This window comes from Ceratosolen solmsi, unplaced genomic scaffold (genome assembly GCF_000503995.2).
Source record: "Ceratosolen solmsi marchali unplaced genomic scaffold, CerSol_1.0 scaffold56, whole genome shotgun sequence".
NCBI classification, from domain to species: Eukaryota; Metazoa; Arthropoda; class Insecta; order Hymenoptera; family Agaonidae; genus Ceratosolen; species Ceratosolen solmsi.
This window is the reverse complement of record NW_011948425.1, coordinates 3,010,462-3,030,060: the sequence shown is the minus strand read 5'-3', so window position 1 is coordinate 3,030,060 and position 19,599 is coordinate 3,010,462. Positions and strand designations below refer to the sequence as shown.

The 19,599-nt window shown below is 35.2% G+C and overlaps 1 protein-coding gene across 3 annotated transcripts in view; it reads right to left on the bottom strand.

The window, feature by feature from the left end:
• Nucleotides 1-19,599, bottom strand: part of cora (erythrocyte membrane protein band 4.1 like coracle) — a 53,518-nt gene that overhangs the window by 3,921 nt on the left and 29,998 nt on the right. The window contains exons 2-13 of one of the 3 annotated variants that reach the window (XM_011500308.1): nt 13,869-14,033; nt 13,083-13,230; nt 12,614-12,908; nt 11,952-12,290; nt 11,694-11,866; nt 11,438-11,577; nt 10,815-10,895; nt 9,708-9,962; nt 3,846-7,514; nt 1,973-2,080; nt 1,354-1,464; nt 527-631 (exon numbers count right to left, since the gene is read on the bottom strand). In XM_011500308.1, coding sequence (XP_011498610.1) covers nt 527-631; nt 1,354-1,464; nt 1,973-2,080; nt 3,846-7,514; nt 9,708-9,962; nt 10,815-10,895; nt 11,438-11,577; nt 11,694-11,866; nt 11,952-12,290; nt 12,614-12,908; nt 13,083-13,230; nt 13,869-14,021 — 5,577 coding nt within the window. In that variant the 5' untranslated portion in view covers nt 14,022-14,033. Of the gene's footprint in view, nt 1-362; nt 632-1,353; nt 1,465-1,972; nt 2,081-3,845; nt 7,515-9,707; nt 9,963-10,814; nt 10,896-11,437; nt 11,602-11,693; nt 11,867-11,951; nt 12,291-12,613; nt 12,909-13,082; nt 13,231-13,868; nt 14,034-19,599 lie in introns of those variants that run through there. The other 2 variants (XM_011500306.1, XM_011500307.1) reach the window with 2 other exon arrangements.

Below are 19,599 nucleotides of genomic sequence, written 5' to 3'. Positions count from 1 at the left end.
CTAATCAAACTGTAGACGATATGTCAGTTAATAATTAAAAATACCATTAACAACAGTATTCAGCTAAAATTATGCATCGTCAACAATTAACCCAAATCTATGGTATGTTTTTAATTATTTAGTCATCGGTAATTGGGCCGATGTACCAGAGAAACAGTAGAACCTACATAAGTTTTATTTAAAAATTGTTAAATAATCAAAGTATCATTAATACGACCGTTATAATTTATTCTCAATCGCTTGTAATAAATGCATCGAGTAAAAAATATTTAAAGTTGTATAACTTGATAAAATTATTTTTGCATAAAGAGCTAATCATTTAAATTATAATTATTACAAATTAGTACAAAAAAAAAGTCGTTAATGGTATATGACATTTAAAACTTCTGTCTATCGATGTTATTTAATATTAGTCGATTATTGGTGATTGGCCGGTATCCCAGGCAATATTAATAGTATGAGATATTCCCTGGTATGTATTATCGACAATTATTATGACTTGATTAGATCACTCTGATGTAATTACCTGGTAATATTGATTGCAGAAAGCCTGTTGATCGTCATCGAGATCAATCGGTGTTCCGGAATCGCAACTGCTTGAACTCGATGTACTGAGGCGTCGTGAAAACAGCTACATCATGCAATGCGTTAGCCAAGCCATCGAAATTAATAATGTTCAATTAAATAAATGTAATTGGCAGAAAATAATAATGAGAATCTTTACGAATGGGTCTGTTAATCTTCGATTAACTTCCAAAACTTCAACTGTTAATCTATCTACGTTTGTTGACGTGTAATGATTTAAGCCATGAATTTAAAGAAAAAAAACAAACAAACAATCAAAAAAATTATAATAATAATTAATGATATTAGTTTTTATATGCGTAAAATGTATTTATTATTTATAAATAACTCTGTGCTTGATGAGATTCTGATAAGATAAGACTGCTGCGAATATCTTAAGCAAGGGTCAGAAGCTTATTAATTCTCACCAGTGATAACGATCCATTAAAATCAATGGATTTTCTTTTTAATCACAGTCTTCTCTCTTTTTTTTTTTTTTTTAAATTTTATTATTCTTCTTCTCTCTCTCTTTTTTTGTATTAAATAATATTTAAATGTAAAAGGATAACATTGGCTAATCAAGTATTTGAGCTTAAATGTAGCACACGTGCTTTCATCCAATAAAATTAACAACATATAACTAGAAAACAAATAAAATCGTGAATATAGAATTTGGTTGCTCGTCGGATGTTGAGAGGCAAGTTGAGACGCAAACATATACATGCATCTAATCATATAATAATCACGAAAGAAAAATTTTCCCTTAAACGGCCGAATTACAAGACTTACCTGTTCTCCGGAGAGCACGTGACTCGTAGTCCTGACTTCCTGTGTCACGGTGCGTTGTTCCTGCCTGGTAGCGCTTGTTGCTGTTGTATGCGCTACGGTCTTTTCTTCGACCTAATGCGAAAAATCAAAAGTAACAAGCTACTAAGCCAAAGTTTCAATTAACAAAATGAGCAGTCGAATGCGATAAAGATACATTTACTCGGCCTGTTCTCTAATACTTTGATATTTGAATTAATATTGAAACATAAAAATCATTGCTTATCAAAACGTACGAGATTAAAAACATTTTAAATTCAAGTGACTCGATGTAAATTTCTAACGAAATATAACTCTGTGTTTGTTTGTGTGTGTGTGTGTGTGTGTGTGTGTGTGTATATATATATATATATATATATATATATATATATATATATATATATATATATATACACACACACACTCACGCAGATGTTTACATAAATATTATCGCTACAACGTAACTAAATACGAGTTATTTTACAATGGCAATCTGCGAAAAATATAATTTCTTACGACTATAATAAGAAAGAAAAAGAAAAAGAAAATACTACGATCGAGCGTATTACGCGCAAATATGCCAGTTATGAGAATTGTAACGCACCTGACTTGTCTTTTGGTTCTTTTCGAGATCCTCGTGCATCGTGGCTGTGCGTGTTGTCACCGCTGTTGCCGATATGTATGGTGTTGTACCATCGGTAGGTGCCTCAGCCTAAATACAAGTACTTTGTGACTAATGCTACGATGGTTGAAAATTATGAATGTAATTAAAGATGATTTTTCCTTATATTGTATGTATATATAGATAATTTTTTTTTATATATATATATATATATATATATATATATATATATATATATATATATATATTATAAAATGATCGAGCTAACGCTTAATGTCATGAGGTATGAAATTATAAAGTTCACTCAATCCAGAAATTAATTGCTTTGGCAGATATTTATGCGCTAACAGCAACTTTTTATTAGTACTTAAAAATCACCGTAAATTTGTTCGGCATAAATCGAATTATAAAGTAAAAATTAGTCAAGAAATAAACATTATTCCGATTTCTTGTCGTTACTTCACTTGTCTGTACTTCGTAGCCCGCTTTTAGCAACAAATTTACTGAATTCCATGTGGCAATCACAAATATTATTGTTCTCTTTATGTATGCGATTAAGAAATTTATTAAATTTATAAAATTAAATTGAGACAAAATAGTAAAATAGGAATATAGAAAAGAGAAGAAAAATTCAGACAGACAAACAAATAAAAAAAAAAAAAAAAATAAAATAAAATAAATTAATAAATAAAAAAAAAGAAAACTTTCAAGAAATATAATAATACCATTACTATCAATATGAAAAAGCAATAAAATTCTAATCAACATTTAACTACATTTCTCTAATGGCATAATCATTATAGTACGTGTATTAGCGATGTTGAAACATATCTTAGGAAGATAAAATATTTTACTAAATTCTACTAAAATCTTTATCCAATTATCCTCCATTTTCACGAATCAATAAGCTCAATACATCATTAATTAACGAGAACATACACTACTCCTATGAATTACATACTGTAATAATAACAATTTAACGAATTATTAAAACATATATGTATGTATGCATATGCATATTGACAGATATTCGTATTGACAGATAAAAATAACATTAGCAAAATATCTAAATGCCGATAAAAAAAGAAAGAAAAAAAAAATTTCAATGCAACAAAGCATAACTGCACATTAATAATATTAAAATCTTTATCAATAATAATCAATATCAGCGGACTCTATTCAACTATTTTACATACAATTCTTTACGATAAAATAAGCATGATTTTACGAAGAAGAGAGAGAAAAAAAGCAACCAACAAGTACTCTCTCAAGACATTCCCAAGCGGTAAAGTAATTAATAACAAATCTACATGTAAATGCTCGTCTATAGATGCAATATGCTTGAATGTATTTATTATTTCTATCGACAACGTTTCGACAAAATCTTCAAGGGCTGTCGCACTAAAGGGCGCATCTGCCTTGGTCGTCTTATTATTTTACTTAGCTTGGCTGATTTAACGCAGCTGCTGGCGTCGAGGCGCACCTAAGCGAGAAGTATCGCGAGCTCAAATAAACGCGAAACTGCTTGCCAAGGCGACGGGACACCTTGCACCCGGTGTTATGCGCAAGTCGCGCGCAAGCGATTCGCGCGCTTAAGCGGCATTTCGCGCGAGCGAAGCTCTTTAGGCATCGGCTTGGATCGTACCCTCGCGTCGCGTTAAACATAGCCGTTCCACAATCACGAAACGACGATTTAATTACCTAGGCTACGATGGGCTTGACGATGGTGCCTTACCATGGCTATGTCCCTAATTCGTACCTAAATACTCGCTAATTATCAGCCAAGCCGATTAATTAACGTCCTCGAGTAGAAATCTCGAAATGAAAGGCGTTATGGCTCTTTTCGCTATGTCACCTTGTTGGTATGCGTTGAAACGGTAACCTGTCCAGTTCCACCAGGTGTCAGGTCCTCGACCCTTTGCTCGACGTTTTGCCTCACACCCTCTTGATCCTTAATCATCGACTGCTTCGTCGTTGACTTGACGATCGTCGGCGCGCTGACGGGCATCGCCGTCTTCTTTAGCTTCGGTACGTTCAGTTTCGTCGCCGTGCCCTTGAAATCGCCTAAATTGACATTCTCTTTATCGAGCGGTTGACCACCGCTTGCGTACAGCACCCCGTTCTTTATGAATACGCCAGTGTCGTCGTGGGGCTCTTGGCTTCTCAGCTTTCCGCTCTTTTCATAAATCTTGCCGTCCTTAATGTAGCCGCCGCCTTCGTCGTCCGGGAGCGTGCCGTTTGCCAAAGGTACGCCGGCTCTGTTGCATATCAAACCCTTTTTCACGAGTGTCACGACCACGGTCGTGTAATGTTTGTCGAGAGGCTTGCCCAGTGCCGACAACACTATCCCGTCCTTCACGAGGCTGCCCTCGCCGTCAAAGGCTCCGCTCTTCAAGGGCTTGCCGGCCTCGTCTACCACGACACCCTGAAGGACCTTCAAGCCTTCGGGCCCGAACGCCTCCTGCGTGAGTGGCTGGCCTCTCTCGTCGTACACCCTGCCGCTCTTTACGTAGGATGTCTCGGGGCCCAGAGGCCCCCGTAAAAGCGGCTTCCTATCGGGGCTCAGCATTAGGCCGTTCTTGGCGATGGTCCCGTCAGGATTGGCACGAGTCTGCGTCAAGGTTCGTCCGCTCCGATCGTAAATCCTTCCGTTCTTAATGGTCGTGCCGCCGTCGTTGAATATCGCCTCCTTCACGGGCTTGCCATCCTTGTCGCATACGAGCCCGTATCGATAGTATATGTTGACGAGAGTCGTCAATTTTTTATTGAGGGGCTTACGGTCGGGCCCGTAGATCGAGCCCCCTTGGATGTAGCTGCCATCGTCGGTAAACGTTCCTCGCCTCAGCGGCTTCATGCTCTTGCCGTAGATGAAGCCGTTTTGAATGTAGCCGTCCTCGGTGCCGAACGAGCTGTGATTCAGTGGCTGCTCGTCTTTCCCATAGAGGCGCCCCTCGTGTACGTAATATCCGATTGGCAAACCCGTGCCCGCGTTCAGTAGCTGACCGCCCCATCCGTAAATCAAGCCGTCCCTCACGTAAGTCTCGTTGGTTCGGAAGGCGCCCTGTCTTAGCGGTCGCTCGTTTACGTCGTAGACGACGCCGTTTCTTATGTAACAACCATCGGGTAATAGCGACGCTTGGTTCTTCGGTTGGCCCTGCGAGTCCACGATCTTGCCGTCTTTGATGGCCAAGCCGTCCGGCCCGTTATCGTCCTGCGTCAGCAACTTCCCGTCTCTCCCAATGATAAGGCCGTGCCTGATCTTATTGCCATCGGGCCCGAATGCGCCCTCGACGACGATTCTGCCGTCTTTATCGTGCACCAGTCCACCGGCCACGTAAGAGCCATCCGAGCCAAAAACATCGCGATCCAGCGGCTGCCCCGAGTGGCTAAATATTACGCCGTTAGCAATGTAGCTGTCCTCCGGGAGGCTGGAGCAGAGATTCAGGAGCTTGCCATCCTGACCATAAAGCAGACCGTCCTTCACGTAGCTACCATCGGGCCTGAAGAACGCCAACTTGATGGGCTTGCCATCTCTCGTCTGTATCTTGCCATCTTTGATCATCATACCTTCCGGCATTAGCGAGTCCTGATTAAGTAGCTTTCCGGATTTGGTGTGAGCGAGACCCTTCTTAGCGTAATTGCCGTTCGAGCCGAGGGGCTCCTGCTTCGCCGGCTTACCCTCTCTGTCAACGATCGTGCCATCCTTAATCGTCAGGCCATCGTGACCGAGGCTTCCCTGCTTAAGGGGCAAGCCCCTCGAATCGATGATCACGCCATCCTTAATGCTCGTCTCGTCGGGCTTGAAGATAGTTTGATTCAACGGCTCGCCGTTCCGGTCGTACAGCATCCCGGCCTTAACGTACGCCCCCTCCACTATCAACGGTATCTGATTCAGTGTCCGTCCATCCTTGGCGTATATCACGCCGTCTTTGACGAAGCTCCCGTCGGGCTTGTAAAACGCGTGCTTAATGGACTTCCCGTCTTTTCCAACGATCTTGCCGTGCAACAAGTGGCCACCACTAGGCAACAGCGAGCCTTGGTTCAAGAGCCTGCCATCCTTGCCGTACAACAAGCCATCCTTGATTATCGAGCCGTCGGAACTGAAGCTCACCTGCTTCACGGGCTTGCCGTCCTTGGCGTACACTTTGCCCTCGGTAATGTAGTGGCCTTCGTGGCCGAGATCCCCACTGGCAAGGGGTTTGCCATCTCGGCCATAGATCAAGCCATCGTTAATGTAGGTCGAGTCGGGCAACAGAGCGATCTGCTCGAGGGGCTTGCCATCGCCCTTGCAGACGACTCCGCCGACTATGTAATTACCATCGGCGCTGTACGAGCCCTGAGTCAGCGGTCTACCGTCCTGAGCAAATATCAGGCCCTCCTTTACGTACGTGCCATCAGCGCCGAGTTTGTTGTACTGCAGAGGCTTGCCGTTCTTAGACACGATCTTGCCATCCTTTACGAGCGAGTGATCGGGCCCGAGGGCGCGTCGATTAAGAGGTCGTCCATCCGCACCGTAAAGGATTCCGTTCTTTATGGAATTGTCGTCGGTGCCGAGGAACTCTTGATACACGGGCTTGCCGTCCTTCCCCGTAACGATACCATTGCTAATGTGCGTACCCTGAGGTCCAAAATCGGCTTTTCTAATGGGCTTTCCGTCCTTGGAGCAGAGTTTGCCGTCTACGACGCGAGCACCATCCGGACCAAGATTGCTCTGATCGAGGGCCTTGCCGTCCTTGGTAAAGACGAGCCCTCCGATTACTTGAGAGCCATCGGGCAGTGGTAGCACGTGGTAATACGAATCCGTGGCGGATTTGTCAATAGCAGCCAAAGCCGGAGGCGGGGGGGATGGCTGGCTCCGCGACTCGTTTTTAATAAGTAACGCCGAGGCGTTCTTGGCGTCTTTACCCGGGACTGTCGTGGGCGGCGCTGGCGGTTGAACGAGGGGTTTCGTCACTACGGACGGGGCGACAGTCGGCTGACCGAGACCCTTCTGTTGCTCCTTTAATCTCGCGGATTCGACGTAATTTATACCCGGCGTTTTGAGGCTTGAAGGTGGCAAATTTGCCCCGGCGATTGGCCCCGACTTCTCCTCGGGCTCTTTCGTCTTTCTTTTCTCGGCTTGCTCCTCCACGTTTTTCTTTTCCCCGGGAGCGTAATTAAAAGCTAGGCCGGTAGCTTTTTTACTACCGGAGGTCGGTGATTGCTGGTCCCGCGGTTTGGCCGTAGCTGACTTGTCCTCGTAGCTGAAACCCTGTGGCGTGAAGCGTTTTTTCGTTGGTGAGCTCTCGCGTTCCTCGTACTCGTATGGCTTGGTGAAAGCTAATTTGTCCGGGTCGCTCGGTATCGTCTTTTCAGCGTCAGACTTCTCGTCATCGGGACTCTTTTTAAGCTTTTCGGAGATGGACAAGTCCGACTCGAGATCGCCTTTGTCCTTTGAGTCATTAAGCTCCTTGTTTTTATTTTGTTTCTTCTGCTTGTCGTCCTTGTCTCGCTTACTGAACAGTCCAAAACCACTGACTGGACTCTTTACATGGGCGAAAATAAGTACAAATGAAAAGAAAGAAAATTAATGTTTGTATTTTTTTTTTTTTTTTTTTTTTTAATATATGGTAAGTAGTGATTGAAGAAATTAATGGCTGTGTATTTTTTTTTTTTTTTAAGTAGGATTTCTGAAGGACTTGTGGAGGCAGAAAGCTGTGTGTCATTGTGCTTTAGAAAACTATTGAAAGATTATTTTTATTAAGATGTATTATGTTCGCGTTGTGTTGGTTATTATAAGAGAGGGAACAGAGGACTTAATTGTAAAGGTAAAGATAGAGAGATAGATAGATAGATAGATAGATAGATAGATAGATACGGATAGATAGATAGATAGATAGATAGATAGATAGATAGATAGATAGATAGATAGATAGATAGATAGAGATAGATAGATAGATAGAGAGAGAGAGAGAGAGAGAGAGAGGCTTAAACTTAAAATATACATTGCATTTCAAAATTAAATTAAGGTAGACCTTAATTCGCATACCGTCGCTTTTGTTTGGAAAAATCTTGCTATACACAATGCGTACTCTTTTTAACGATCTTTTCAGTAAAATATTAAATGAAATAAAGTACACGCGAATTTACATAAAACGCGTGAAATTTTAAATAAATTTACATAAAATTAAGTACACTAATTCCGACCGATTAATAAGAGCAATTAGAAAATATTCGCTAATTGAAGTTACAATTAAATTGATGCTAAAGCTTCCTCGCTTATTAAATGAATTTTTTAGTCATTAAAAGTTGCAATTAATGAGCGTGTCGTTATTAAACTAAAACGTATAAAAATCATTTCAAGAGAGCAACAACTTATTTTTTCAAATTACTTTAACATCTCTCTGGATCAATTTCACATAAGAAAATCACAGCTTCGTTCGTATTCTTGTTTAATTAAAAATGATGAAGAGGAGCAACAGTTTCTCGTTTATTCACTAAATCAGCATGAGAACGTATCGCTAAGAAACATTATTTAATCAATCGATCACTCGTACAACTATTAATTAAGTTATAAACACATGGAAATAAAGCATCGAAACAATAAGAATATCAAAATCTATTTAGTCGATTTAATAACAAAGCATATTATGCCAAGTACAACCATAACGTTAAATCTAATAATAGAAAATTTTATTTAAATTTTGAAGGATACGTCAGTTATACCGTAAAAGCCTCTATTTAACAGAATTACAATACGCGAATATATAAAATATTCAATAAAATACATTATTTGATAAAAAGATTTCGCATCTATGATGCATTTCATAAAATATTTATTATCGGAGAATAATATTAGTATAAAAAAAAGAAAAAAAAAAGAAGAAAAAAAAATGAAATTGTGTACCGTAAACATTTACAAAACATTGTATAGGCATTGCGAAGCGAGTGACTTAAAGAATTGAAGAAGATTTAAACAAATTAAATTTTGTTTATTTTTTCGTTCATAGATCAATGATTAAAAAGCTCAAAAATTAAAAAATTAAATTAATATTTTTACACGTATAAGATGGTACATGATTTCTGATGTGTTGATTTTAAGGAAACAAAAATATGAATTATTACATTTTTTTTTTATTGTTGCTCTCTTAAGAATGAGGAGCGTTTGGAGACACATGTTGTGTATAAATAATATTTTTGTATAAATATATAAATGATATTTTGATGCGTGTATGGTGATTTTTCGTAATTTGCTTATGCGGAAATTAACATTATATAAATTTATCTAATTTTTATAATTGTTTTCGCGAGCGTGTGTGTGCGTGGTTCATTGTAATTAATAAAGAAAAAATAAAATAACAACGTAAATTGTAATTTAGCATGGCAATTTTAAGGAATTTTGGCTTCGTATGAAAATTCAAAAAACAAAAAAGAAATGGTTAAAAAAAAAAAGGGGGAGAGAGACATAAAACGGACAATCTTCCCTGAACAGTGATCGATAATGGATTTGAGAAGTAAAGACGCCAATTTTCAACGTTGTTATTATTTATTAATTGGAAAAATCTTCGTTTTTCGTTATGTTTAAGTTGTCAATGTGTATAAAATAAGTACAGCACGTAACACGCCTGCAAAGTTATATTACGACTTTACTGCAATCGAAGTGAGACGATATTGACTCTACTTTATCGACGAGACAACACACCTACACCACTCGTATGTCGCCTTCGATTTAACTTACCTTGACCCTTTCTCTCTTTTCCTTCTCTGGTTTGTCAGACTTGACGGGTGTCTTTTCGCTTTTCTTATCTTTCTTTTTCAAATCCTTTTTCGCGGGCGAAAACTTTTCGTCAATGCTCTCGAGTTGCGAGCTCTCATTTATTACATCGGATTTGTTGAGATCATTATGGTTTTCCTTTTCATTTTCATTTTTAATGTCCTTCTTCTTCTTGGAAATACCACCGGGCGGTAGGACCGCAATCCCTCCGACCGGTTTCTACAATTCAAAGTAATTCACAATCACACGTCGCTTCATGCAACAAGCGCTAAGCAAACTACTTCTCACTATTTTTATCTATTGTATATCTTACATTTCTATGTTATGTATGTAATATATGCATGTGATACATGATTTATTCAAATAACGTGTATGCCGTGCTTACATGCATCACAGATAAAATAGTCAGTCTACGGCCTTTCATCATTTGCGTATACGATATCACAGGCTCAGCTGTAGCATTTATATTATCAAATGACACTATGGCTTTCGCAATATTTACAACACAAATACAATTTTTAAAATAAAAAAAACACCTAATTTATTCATCGTAAATTACGTCTACCAATATGAAGTAACCGTGGCGTTAACATCACATCTTGGCCCGTCAATAATGCCTTAACCGTTTAATTGTTGTGCAAATTGAACAAAAATGAAGAAAAAAAAAATCTTATCGCCTATTTGTAGTACGAATGTATCGCTCGTGTTTACAAAGCATCCGAATAACATGTAAATTCGGGCCAATTACAGAGCCAATAATAATGATAATGCCGAGCAAAGAAGCGTTATTCGTATACACAAATATACAATAGAAATTGAAAGCAACGTGTACACGCTGCCGAACAACAAACGAATACAAAAGTGTATTGCAATAACATGGAACTAATATCTTAAGTAACGAACAGAAAAGAGAAAGAACATTGGATCATGCTTTCAAAAAAAAAAAAAAAAAAAAAAAAAAAAATTATAAAACACCAAATGGTTCGCTCAACTATGGGTTTGTATGTATTACGAGATGATGGTTTGGTGCATGATGGGAGAGATTCGATGATCTCTAGTTCTCTTCTATACCTTTCCGTCAGCATCGTATTCTCCCTCCAGGCTACTTGCACTGCTGGCCGACGTAGTTCCGGCGCTTGTTTTTCGCGTGAGCTATTAATTGTTAGTTATGCATCAGTTTGTTATAAATAGCTAAAAAGCCTTACAGATTTCACAGGCAACGTCGTCAATGAGATTGATAAATTCTTGCGTACATTGTATCGCATTCTCATCGCTTTATAAAGCTTTCATCGAAGATTTATAAAGCTTACGTAATATTTATAAGCGAATGAGACAATTAAAGGTAGAGAAATGAAAAATCGTATATTTCCTATACAAATAATAATAGTCGTTTTTTCTTTTATTTCTTTTTTTTTGTCTCTCTCTCTCTCTCTCTCTCTCTCTCTCTCTCTCTCTCTCTCTCTTATGTTTATTACCTGCGATAAGAATCCGTAGTGCTTATAACTGAATGATGAATGAATTATTATTCATGGGATTTGCATGTACAGTAATGATTAAACTAATAAATTTCGAAAGTGAGCCAATTGGTGTTTAGAAATTTTCTTATACCGTCGCGTAAAAACTTTATCAAAATTGTTATCTCCCTTCCCTTTGGTATTGAATAAAAAATAAAAATGCCGTAATAAGTTATATACCTTTTCCTTATGCTTTTTAATGGGACTTGGTCTTTGATCAATGTGCTCCATCGCCGGTAACGCTTCCGGTTCATAACTCATTGTGTGTCTCTTACTCGGCTCCGAACTATAAGGTTCAAGCGTATTCGATGCACCTAAGGCTGAAAGCACAGGTTGGGACGAACCTATTTCAATGTTAATGTACAAATTTCCTCGATATGACTACATCTAATACATATTTCTAATATGGAAATGCGAAGCAAAATATTATACTTACTATCCATACTTCGTGACGTTAATCTTCGTCCGCTGAGGAATCTTTCAAATTTCGGAGGTTGTCGTTCGATCGGCGTCTTCTTCGTTTCGTAATGCGTTCGACCCGAATATCGGAAATTCGATCCTAAATGAGGCAATAGTCCAACTTTCTTTACAGGCTCGGGGCTCATGAGCCTAAATGAATATTATCATTATCAAGACGGAATAATGTCGTAAGATACGATTTCCTCTACGAATTACATTATAGAGTTAAATTTACCTAAAGAATGTATGATGCTCGACGCATGTTTTCCAAAGTTTCTTGGCCGCCCTATGATTCCCTAATTTAAATCCAATAGTTGACTCAAACTGCTCAAACTCGCCAGGTCTAATTTTGATGTAGAAATTATGCCTTTTGTAGGATATCTTTAAAATCTTTGGCCATGCGAACCTGTTGATTCTAAGCCTATCCCTGTAAACCGATAAACCAGTCGAACAAACTCCTAGAGTAATATCTACACCTTCGGAATCTTTAGCTGGATGAAGGTCAATGCCATACATTGCTAGTTTCTTTGCATTCTCAAGGTAATGTAATTCGGCTTCTGCAGGTGTCTGACCTCTGTAAGTAAGTACAGCAAATGTACTAATGTTGTCGGAAGCGATAGGCTAATGGCTATTATTCAACAAATATTCATCGTCCTTGTGAATGCTTTATATAAAGATTAATATATTATTATAATTCTATATAGCTTCATTAAAATTGATGTGAATCTCAATCTCTGATATAATAATAAAGTATTTTACAATTATATATCTAACTATATATATATAACTTATTTATTTTCATCAAAATTCAACAAATTTAAATATTATTTGTCAATATTCTTTAAATAATATGAGATAAATTAAGGCATGAGATAATATAAAAAAAAAATAATTTACTTGTGTGTTTTGTGGAGATCCATCACCTTCTCAACTAATTCCGGAGTTTGATTTGGAGCAAATTTGAAATCTCTCAAATAAGTTTTACCGTGTTCTTCCGAATCATAATCACCAACTTCCGATTGTACTAGATAAGAACCAAGAAGAGCGTGCGTGACAAAAGAACAAGGTAATCGACCGGTGATTATATCATTTCTAATTTGCAGGCACAACTGATAACGTGTAATATCTTCTTGTAATTGAGCTGGATCGGTTGGATAGAACTTCACTTCGAAATTGAATTTCCATGGTTCGCCTGCAGAGATTTAAAAATAAAATTATTATTCCGTAACGATTTAATTAATAATCCCTTGATAAATAAATTCTTTAAAAAAAAAAAAAAAAAAAAAAAAAAAAACTATTACTTCTTTACATAATCAATATTTTAACTTTATATTCCACCAAATTAAGTAAATAATTTAATACAAACTTTTGAGGAACTTTGAGATTCTCCTTTGTAAGTCCAGCCAATTTCTTGGATCATATTTATCTTCGTAAATTAATCCAAAATAATCCTTTTCAAGAAGATTCATGCTTTGACACACTCTCTCTAAAAGTTCTTGACCTTTGGCCTTTCTCTACAAGGTAATTCATAGTATTTTATTTTCATAATGTCCAAGAAAGCAATAAGTTAAATTATAAAATACGCGACGCAATCATTATCTATTAGCATGGAATGCGATTAATTTACTTAATTACGCGTCACAACGATGCACGCAAAATATTCTTAATACTAATACTTATCATTTCTGATCAATAATTCAGATTTAAGATTTTCAGCTAAATATTTCATAATTTACTCGTTTAGCTTTATCATTCTAAATGAATTTCAATCACTAACTATTATATTAAATTTAAACTACTCAAGGTTGAGCAAAATTAACATTAATAATATCTCGGGTTGAGTTGACCCATCGATTTAAACAGCTCTACACCCATCACAATATAATTTCCTTATATTTATATTTAATTTTAAATATACTAGATGCATACATATCTAATTCATTGCAAAACTTTGCTTCGCTCTTACTATTATTCCATGTATAATATCTATAATATGCTAAATCACTAAAATCTTCGGTACCACTTCGAACATTATTTCCATTCGCTCAAAAAAAAAAAAAAAAAAAAAAATAAATAAAATTGATTCACAATAACAATAATGTCATAGAGCTTTCAATGGCTTTTATAGTTAAATAATAAATGGCTCACTTACTTCGATATTAAAGTCTTTAATACTACCATCCAAGAGAGTGACCCTCGCAAGGACTAATTTACCCTTATTGAGAGGACTCTTGTTTGGCGAACTCGTTCCATTTTCCGTCACCGTTTCCATTGGACCAAAACTGGCTTTCCGTTCTTCCGGCATCTTTATTTTTACCTGAAAATTTTGTATATTAGATTCGTTGATTACACTAATACATGCCGCATGCATAAAATTATTTCGGCAATTAACATTAAAAATATTATCTAAGATATATAGATAACAAATGTCGGTTTATTCGTTATTACAAATGTGTATTTAATATTTATTGTCTCAATCTAAAGCTTCGATTATCTTGTCGAATTTTATAGGAATTGCAAAAATGATTAATTCATATAATTTGCGCGTTGCTTTGACTGACAACTAATGCAATTATCTGCTTAATTGTTTCGTGCTTTTCTTTTCGATTAGACTGTTTTTTTCTACCATTAGACTTCAATATTTTTTCTTTTTTAAAATATAATCCAACAATTGTTTCTCCGGGTCATATGGAGGAAAAATCATTCATTCTGATCAAAGATTCACGAGCTCGTAGAAATATGATCATCCTCATGATTATAAATGTAAAAATGATATTATAAGGACAGGTCGTACCATCGTATAAAAAGAGAGCGATTCGGTTCTTAGTGCAAGGGAAAATGACTAACGATCGAATGTCAATGACAAATGCCAACATGCAGATCGATAGCCGTGTGCATCAATTTTCTATCGCCAATTGCATCGAGAAACATGCAGTGCTCTCTCCTTCGATTTATTTATTTAGTCATCGTCACGCGTGGGGTAATCGGTTTTTAAATTATTGCAACCATAATGACAACTTACACCCGAAATATTCCAATACAATAGTTATACGATTAAATGCGAATTCATGTAAAACTGTGTCTAATACATTCGCTTTACTAAATCAAAATGATTATTATTTGTACATTTTGTTAAAATATTAGTCATTAGTTAATAGCGATATTGGCATTCATTATAATTAGAGTTTGTAAAACATCGAGTCTTGAATATGGAATAATCTTAAATGATCATCAGCATTATCGACATAAAAAATTTGATAATTTTAACCTTATGCATTTAATAAATAAGTTCATACTGCATGACGCGCAAATGTTGCTTGCTAAATTCAGTACCGTAATCATATGTGCTACCACAACCTTTAAAAAAAAAAAAAAAAAGTAGCACGAAATAGATAATTATATTTTGTATTAAAAAATATTACTTTCGTGTTCCTTAAATTTGTAATGAATTACTCTATGCAATATGAATTGAAACGTCCAAAGTAAAGAGATATATCAAGTAAGCATTGATAGAGATTTTTATTGAACAAAAAATTTACATACTTATAAATGCACGAGAAAAATTGACATTGAAGTTTGCAAATTGTTGATTTTAATTTTAAATAAAGGAGAATTTTAAATAAGGATTTATCAATACTTATTTTTTTATTTGAAATGACTGAATTGAAATAAAAATTGGTAGCGAGTGCAGTACGACGAGCGAGTAACTTATATAAATGAATGCTATTAATAAATTAATTTTATTTACAAAAAAGATAAGATTTTATATTTAAATATCAATTTATTGTATTCCTAAGTCATCGAATCGAATAAAAATAACATTGAAAGTAAAATATCTGATCAACGTCCTAAAAATATGACTTTAAAAGTAAAATAAAAATACAATAAAAACATGTAGACTAGGTGTATAAAGAGTGTGTGAGGCTATGAAGAAATGAACATAGAAAGCGAGGTGGGAGGGCGGGCGGGCGGGAAGAGAAAGAAAGAAAATAGATGGAGCATGTACAAAGCAAGAAGAAGCTTGTGCAGAATGTGCGAAAATAATCAATATTTTCTAAGAGCACTCGACCCGTCTGGCAGAGAACATGGCAAGGTTTTTGTGAGTATACAGAACGCCACACACACACACACACACGCGCGCGCGCGCACACGCTCTCTCTCTCTCTCTCTCTCTCTCTCTCTTTCACTCACTCTTTCTCTCTATCATTTTATTTTTCGTCTAAGTAACACAAGGGCGATTGTCCTTGCATATGCTGCAGACATCCAGTCATCCAATGCAATATCACAAGCACATACATACAAGCAGCATTCGAAATTCATAAAGCATTCGAGAACCTGACGGGTTTTTCCCTTCTTTCTTTTCTCTCTCTCTCTCTCTCTCTCTCTCTCTCTCTCTCTTTGCTCACGTCAATTCTGTGTATGGATACATCTGTAAGCCGATATACAGTACCTGGAAACTAGGCGATTGGTATCTACACCGGCGTAAGATTAAATTAATTAAATTCAAGATAATGTTTAAATCAGAAAAAAATAATGATATTTCTATATATATTTTCTTCTTATTCTAAAGAATATTCTTAATTATAATCAGTAATTCTACAAATATATTATACGATAATACATTTTTCAGATCGATTAAGCTAAAACTACCGCAGTAATGTAAGGGTTGATTTTTTTAGTGAAGAGTTTAAGGGTTAAATTCTCTGATGAAGAATTTAAGAGTTGAATTCTATGGCGAAAAGCAATCATTATTGAGCGATTAATCCTATGCTTATTATTGCATAATTAACTATAATGTATTTAATAATTAATTGACACTACGATATTATTAATTATTCTACCATGAGATTTTGTTATTTGAAATGCCAGAGTCGAGCACCGTAATTACTTTAAACGTTGTTTTAGTGCTTTTATATTATGCTTATAATTGAAGAAAAAAAATAATATAAGCATTATTAACTATTTAGAATATTGGGAAGAAAAAAATCCGAATAGTCACTCGTAAATATATAAAAAAGCAGAATATGCACATCTGACAAATGAGTCACTTACGACATGAACAATAATTATGTTTCATCGTCAATAACAAAAGAATATTTTATAATCATCTATGGGAGGCGAAGGCACGTTATTTTTACTAAAAATGATAAAAATGGAGAATTATTAATTTATTAAATTTTCTAAAATACACGTTCATTGTAATTAGAAACTAAAAAGTCTGAAATATGCATTATTAAATAGCACTTCCCGAACATCTGCCATTTAGCGCGATAATATTCTTTCATAAATAAATAATATTGTACTTATACGATGGAAGATCTATCTTGAAACATTACGTATACATAAAGCTAATGTATACTTAAATTTCAATAATGTTGCGAGTAATTTTACGGGGTCTGTTTTAATATGGAAATGTAGGCAAACTATTACCACTTATTTGTTGCTATGGAAAATAAACGTGTACATAAAATAATATTTATGCTCCGATACTGAATCCGTATTTTTCTTTAAATCTTATTTCTGATATATATTTTAAAATTCTTTCGATTCAAATTTAAAATACAGTAGAAAATTATTCACTTAATATCCACCGTCATGTACCTTTAAAAGCTTGCAAGAAGCGATAAAAGTAGATGAGCACACATGCTTACATTCATATACAGCATTATGATGATAAAACGAAGTTTGGTGATAATTAGAGTATAAGTTCAATTGACATTCAAAGTATTTCGCAACTTTACATAAAAAACTCAGAGAAAAGATTCGTTTTTCCTTCATCGTTGAACCTTAAATTCTAATTTATTTACTTAAAACAACGATATATTACTTTTATCACCGTATGATAATTAGACAAAAACATGCGAAATAAAGTTAAAGTATTGAGTAGCTTCATAATTATTAATATTGTAAGAGGAAGCGTAAATTAGAGTAAACAGAGTGTACAGAAATATTTTTTAAATTCTTAAAAAGTTAAATATAATTGTACGAATATAATTACTCTACACACATAAATATCCACATGCATGGATTAAAATGTATGAAAATTACAGAAAAATATATTTATTTATTATTAATCAGTATCATATTTTGCGACTCTACGTAACAAGACAATAAAAAAATAATGACATTTTATTACAGATAAGATTTTACTTTGCTGAAATTGTAAATTATTTAAGAATTTTTCACAATCAAATAAAATCTCAACTATTTCACTGCGCTATAATGCATCACATTACGACATTACGATTCCTTGGAACGAGCTTCTCATTTTATAAATTTCTCGAGTACCGGTGATTATTAATTAGCTCATCATTCATTATTAATAATAAACTTTAATAATTATTGGTTTACAATTAAGAAAACGTGCACGCTGAAATAATAATGTATTAAAAATTTAAAAAAAAAAAAAATAATAATACAATAAAATTATCGTTAATATGAATGTAACATGATAAAAAAATCATATAATTAATATAACTTAGTCGTTAAGAAATAATTTATTTATCATAAATTTTCAAGCAATTCTCAGCTAATTAAGTAAATTATAAAATATATATCACAGGCGTGTTTACATAGGCGTGCTCATTATGATCGGGCATTAGGTCGAAATTACAACCGTCCATTTCTCTTATACAACATCATGGCCTCGCCTCTTCTCTCTCCCCTCGCCGCTCACGTCATCGCTAAACATGTGTGCGTATTTTTGAATTCGGTAATCGATATTGTAGATGTAAATAATGATAAAGTTATGTTTATACGAAGTAAATATTTATGCGTCGATTATCGTTTACTCTCTTTCTACTCTCAGGCCATCTGAATTCAGGCGCGCACGCACTCGCAAACACACACGCACGCACGCACGCACGCACACACGGCGCATTCGCTGAACGTTAATTGCAATGAGAGAATCGCTGTAGAACGTCTACGTACTGAGCCGATCGTCATTAACATTCCGATGCCCGGGCTGACTCTTTTATACTCACAAGATTTCCAATTATTCATCATCATTTTCGAATCAATTATGAAAGTATAAGTCTGTATTAATTATAAGCAACGCGAGACCGCGATAATCATTTCATTATAAAGAATGAAATGTTTGAATGATAAATAAAGAATGACTTGATATCGATAGGATTTCTCGAATTGCCCCTTAATTTATGGATATTGATAATTATAAACAACTTCGTAAATAATTCGAATTCAATATTATCTCTCTTCTAAAATTTATTTATTTTAAAAAAATTTTTTAATTTTACAGTTATTTGTTTAACGGATAAACGATATAAATACCACTAGCAATGTCTTATAAATATAGCTCATTTGAATTGTTATTTGATGTATTAATTGAATTATTTTTTGTGTATTACACTCTCATCTAGTATACACTGAGATTCATGTAAATGTAATATTAATGCAGAATTATTTGCAACGAGTAGTTTCCCATTCTATTTTCACGATATCGGGATAGGATTTCGTTAAGTGGAGAAAATATTATTAACATCCTTACATTCGATTTTGAATTTTGATTCTTCTTCCTCTTCTACTTATTCATTAAATAATAAAACAATAATGATATTTATATTAGTGTAAAAATAAATGTTAATTGATGAACGATAAATCATATAAAATAGAAGTTTATTTATTTTGTCTTTTTTTCTTCTTGTTTTTTCATCAAGGAAGTGTTTTCAATCGCATTGTTGAATTGAACATGCATTACGGATATCACAATTTTTCTAGTTACATAATAATATTATTTCAAGTTTCACAACGTAAAGCTTCAATATTTTATACACATAACACTTGCACTATCTTTATTGCTTTCAATTCGGAATAAAGGGAACAAAAATATAAGAGGAAGCTTATTTCGGATGTGAATATCCCGG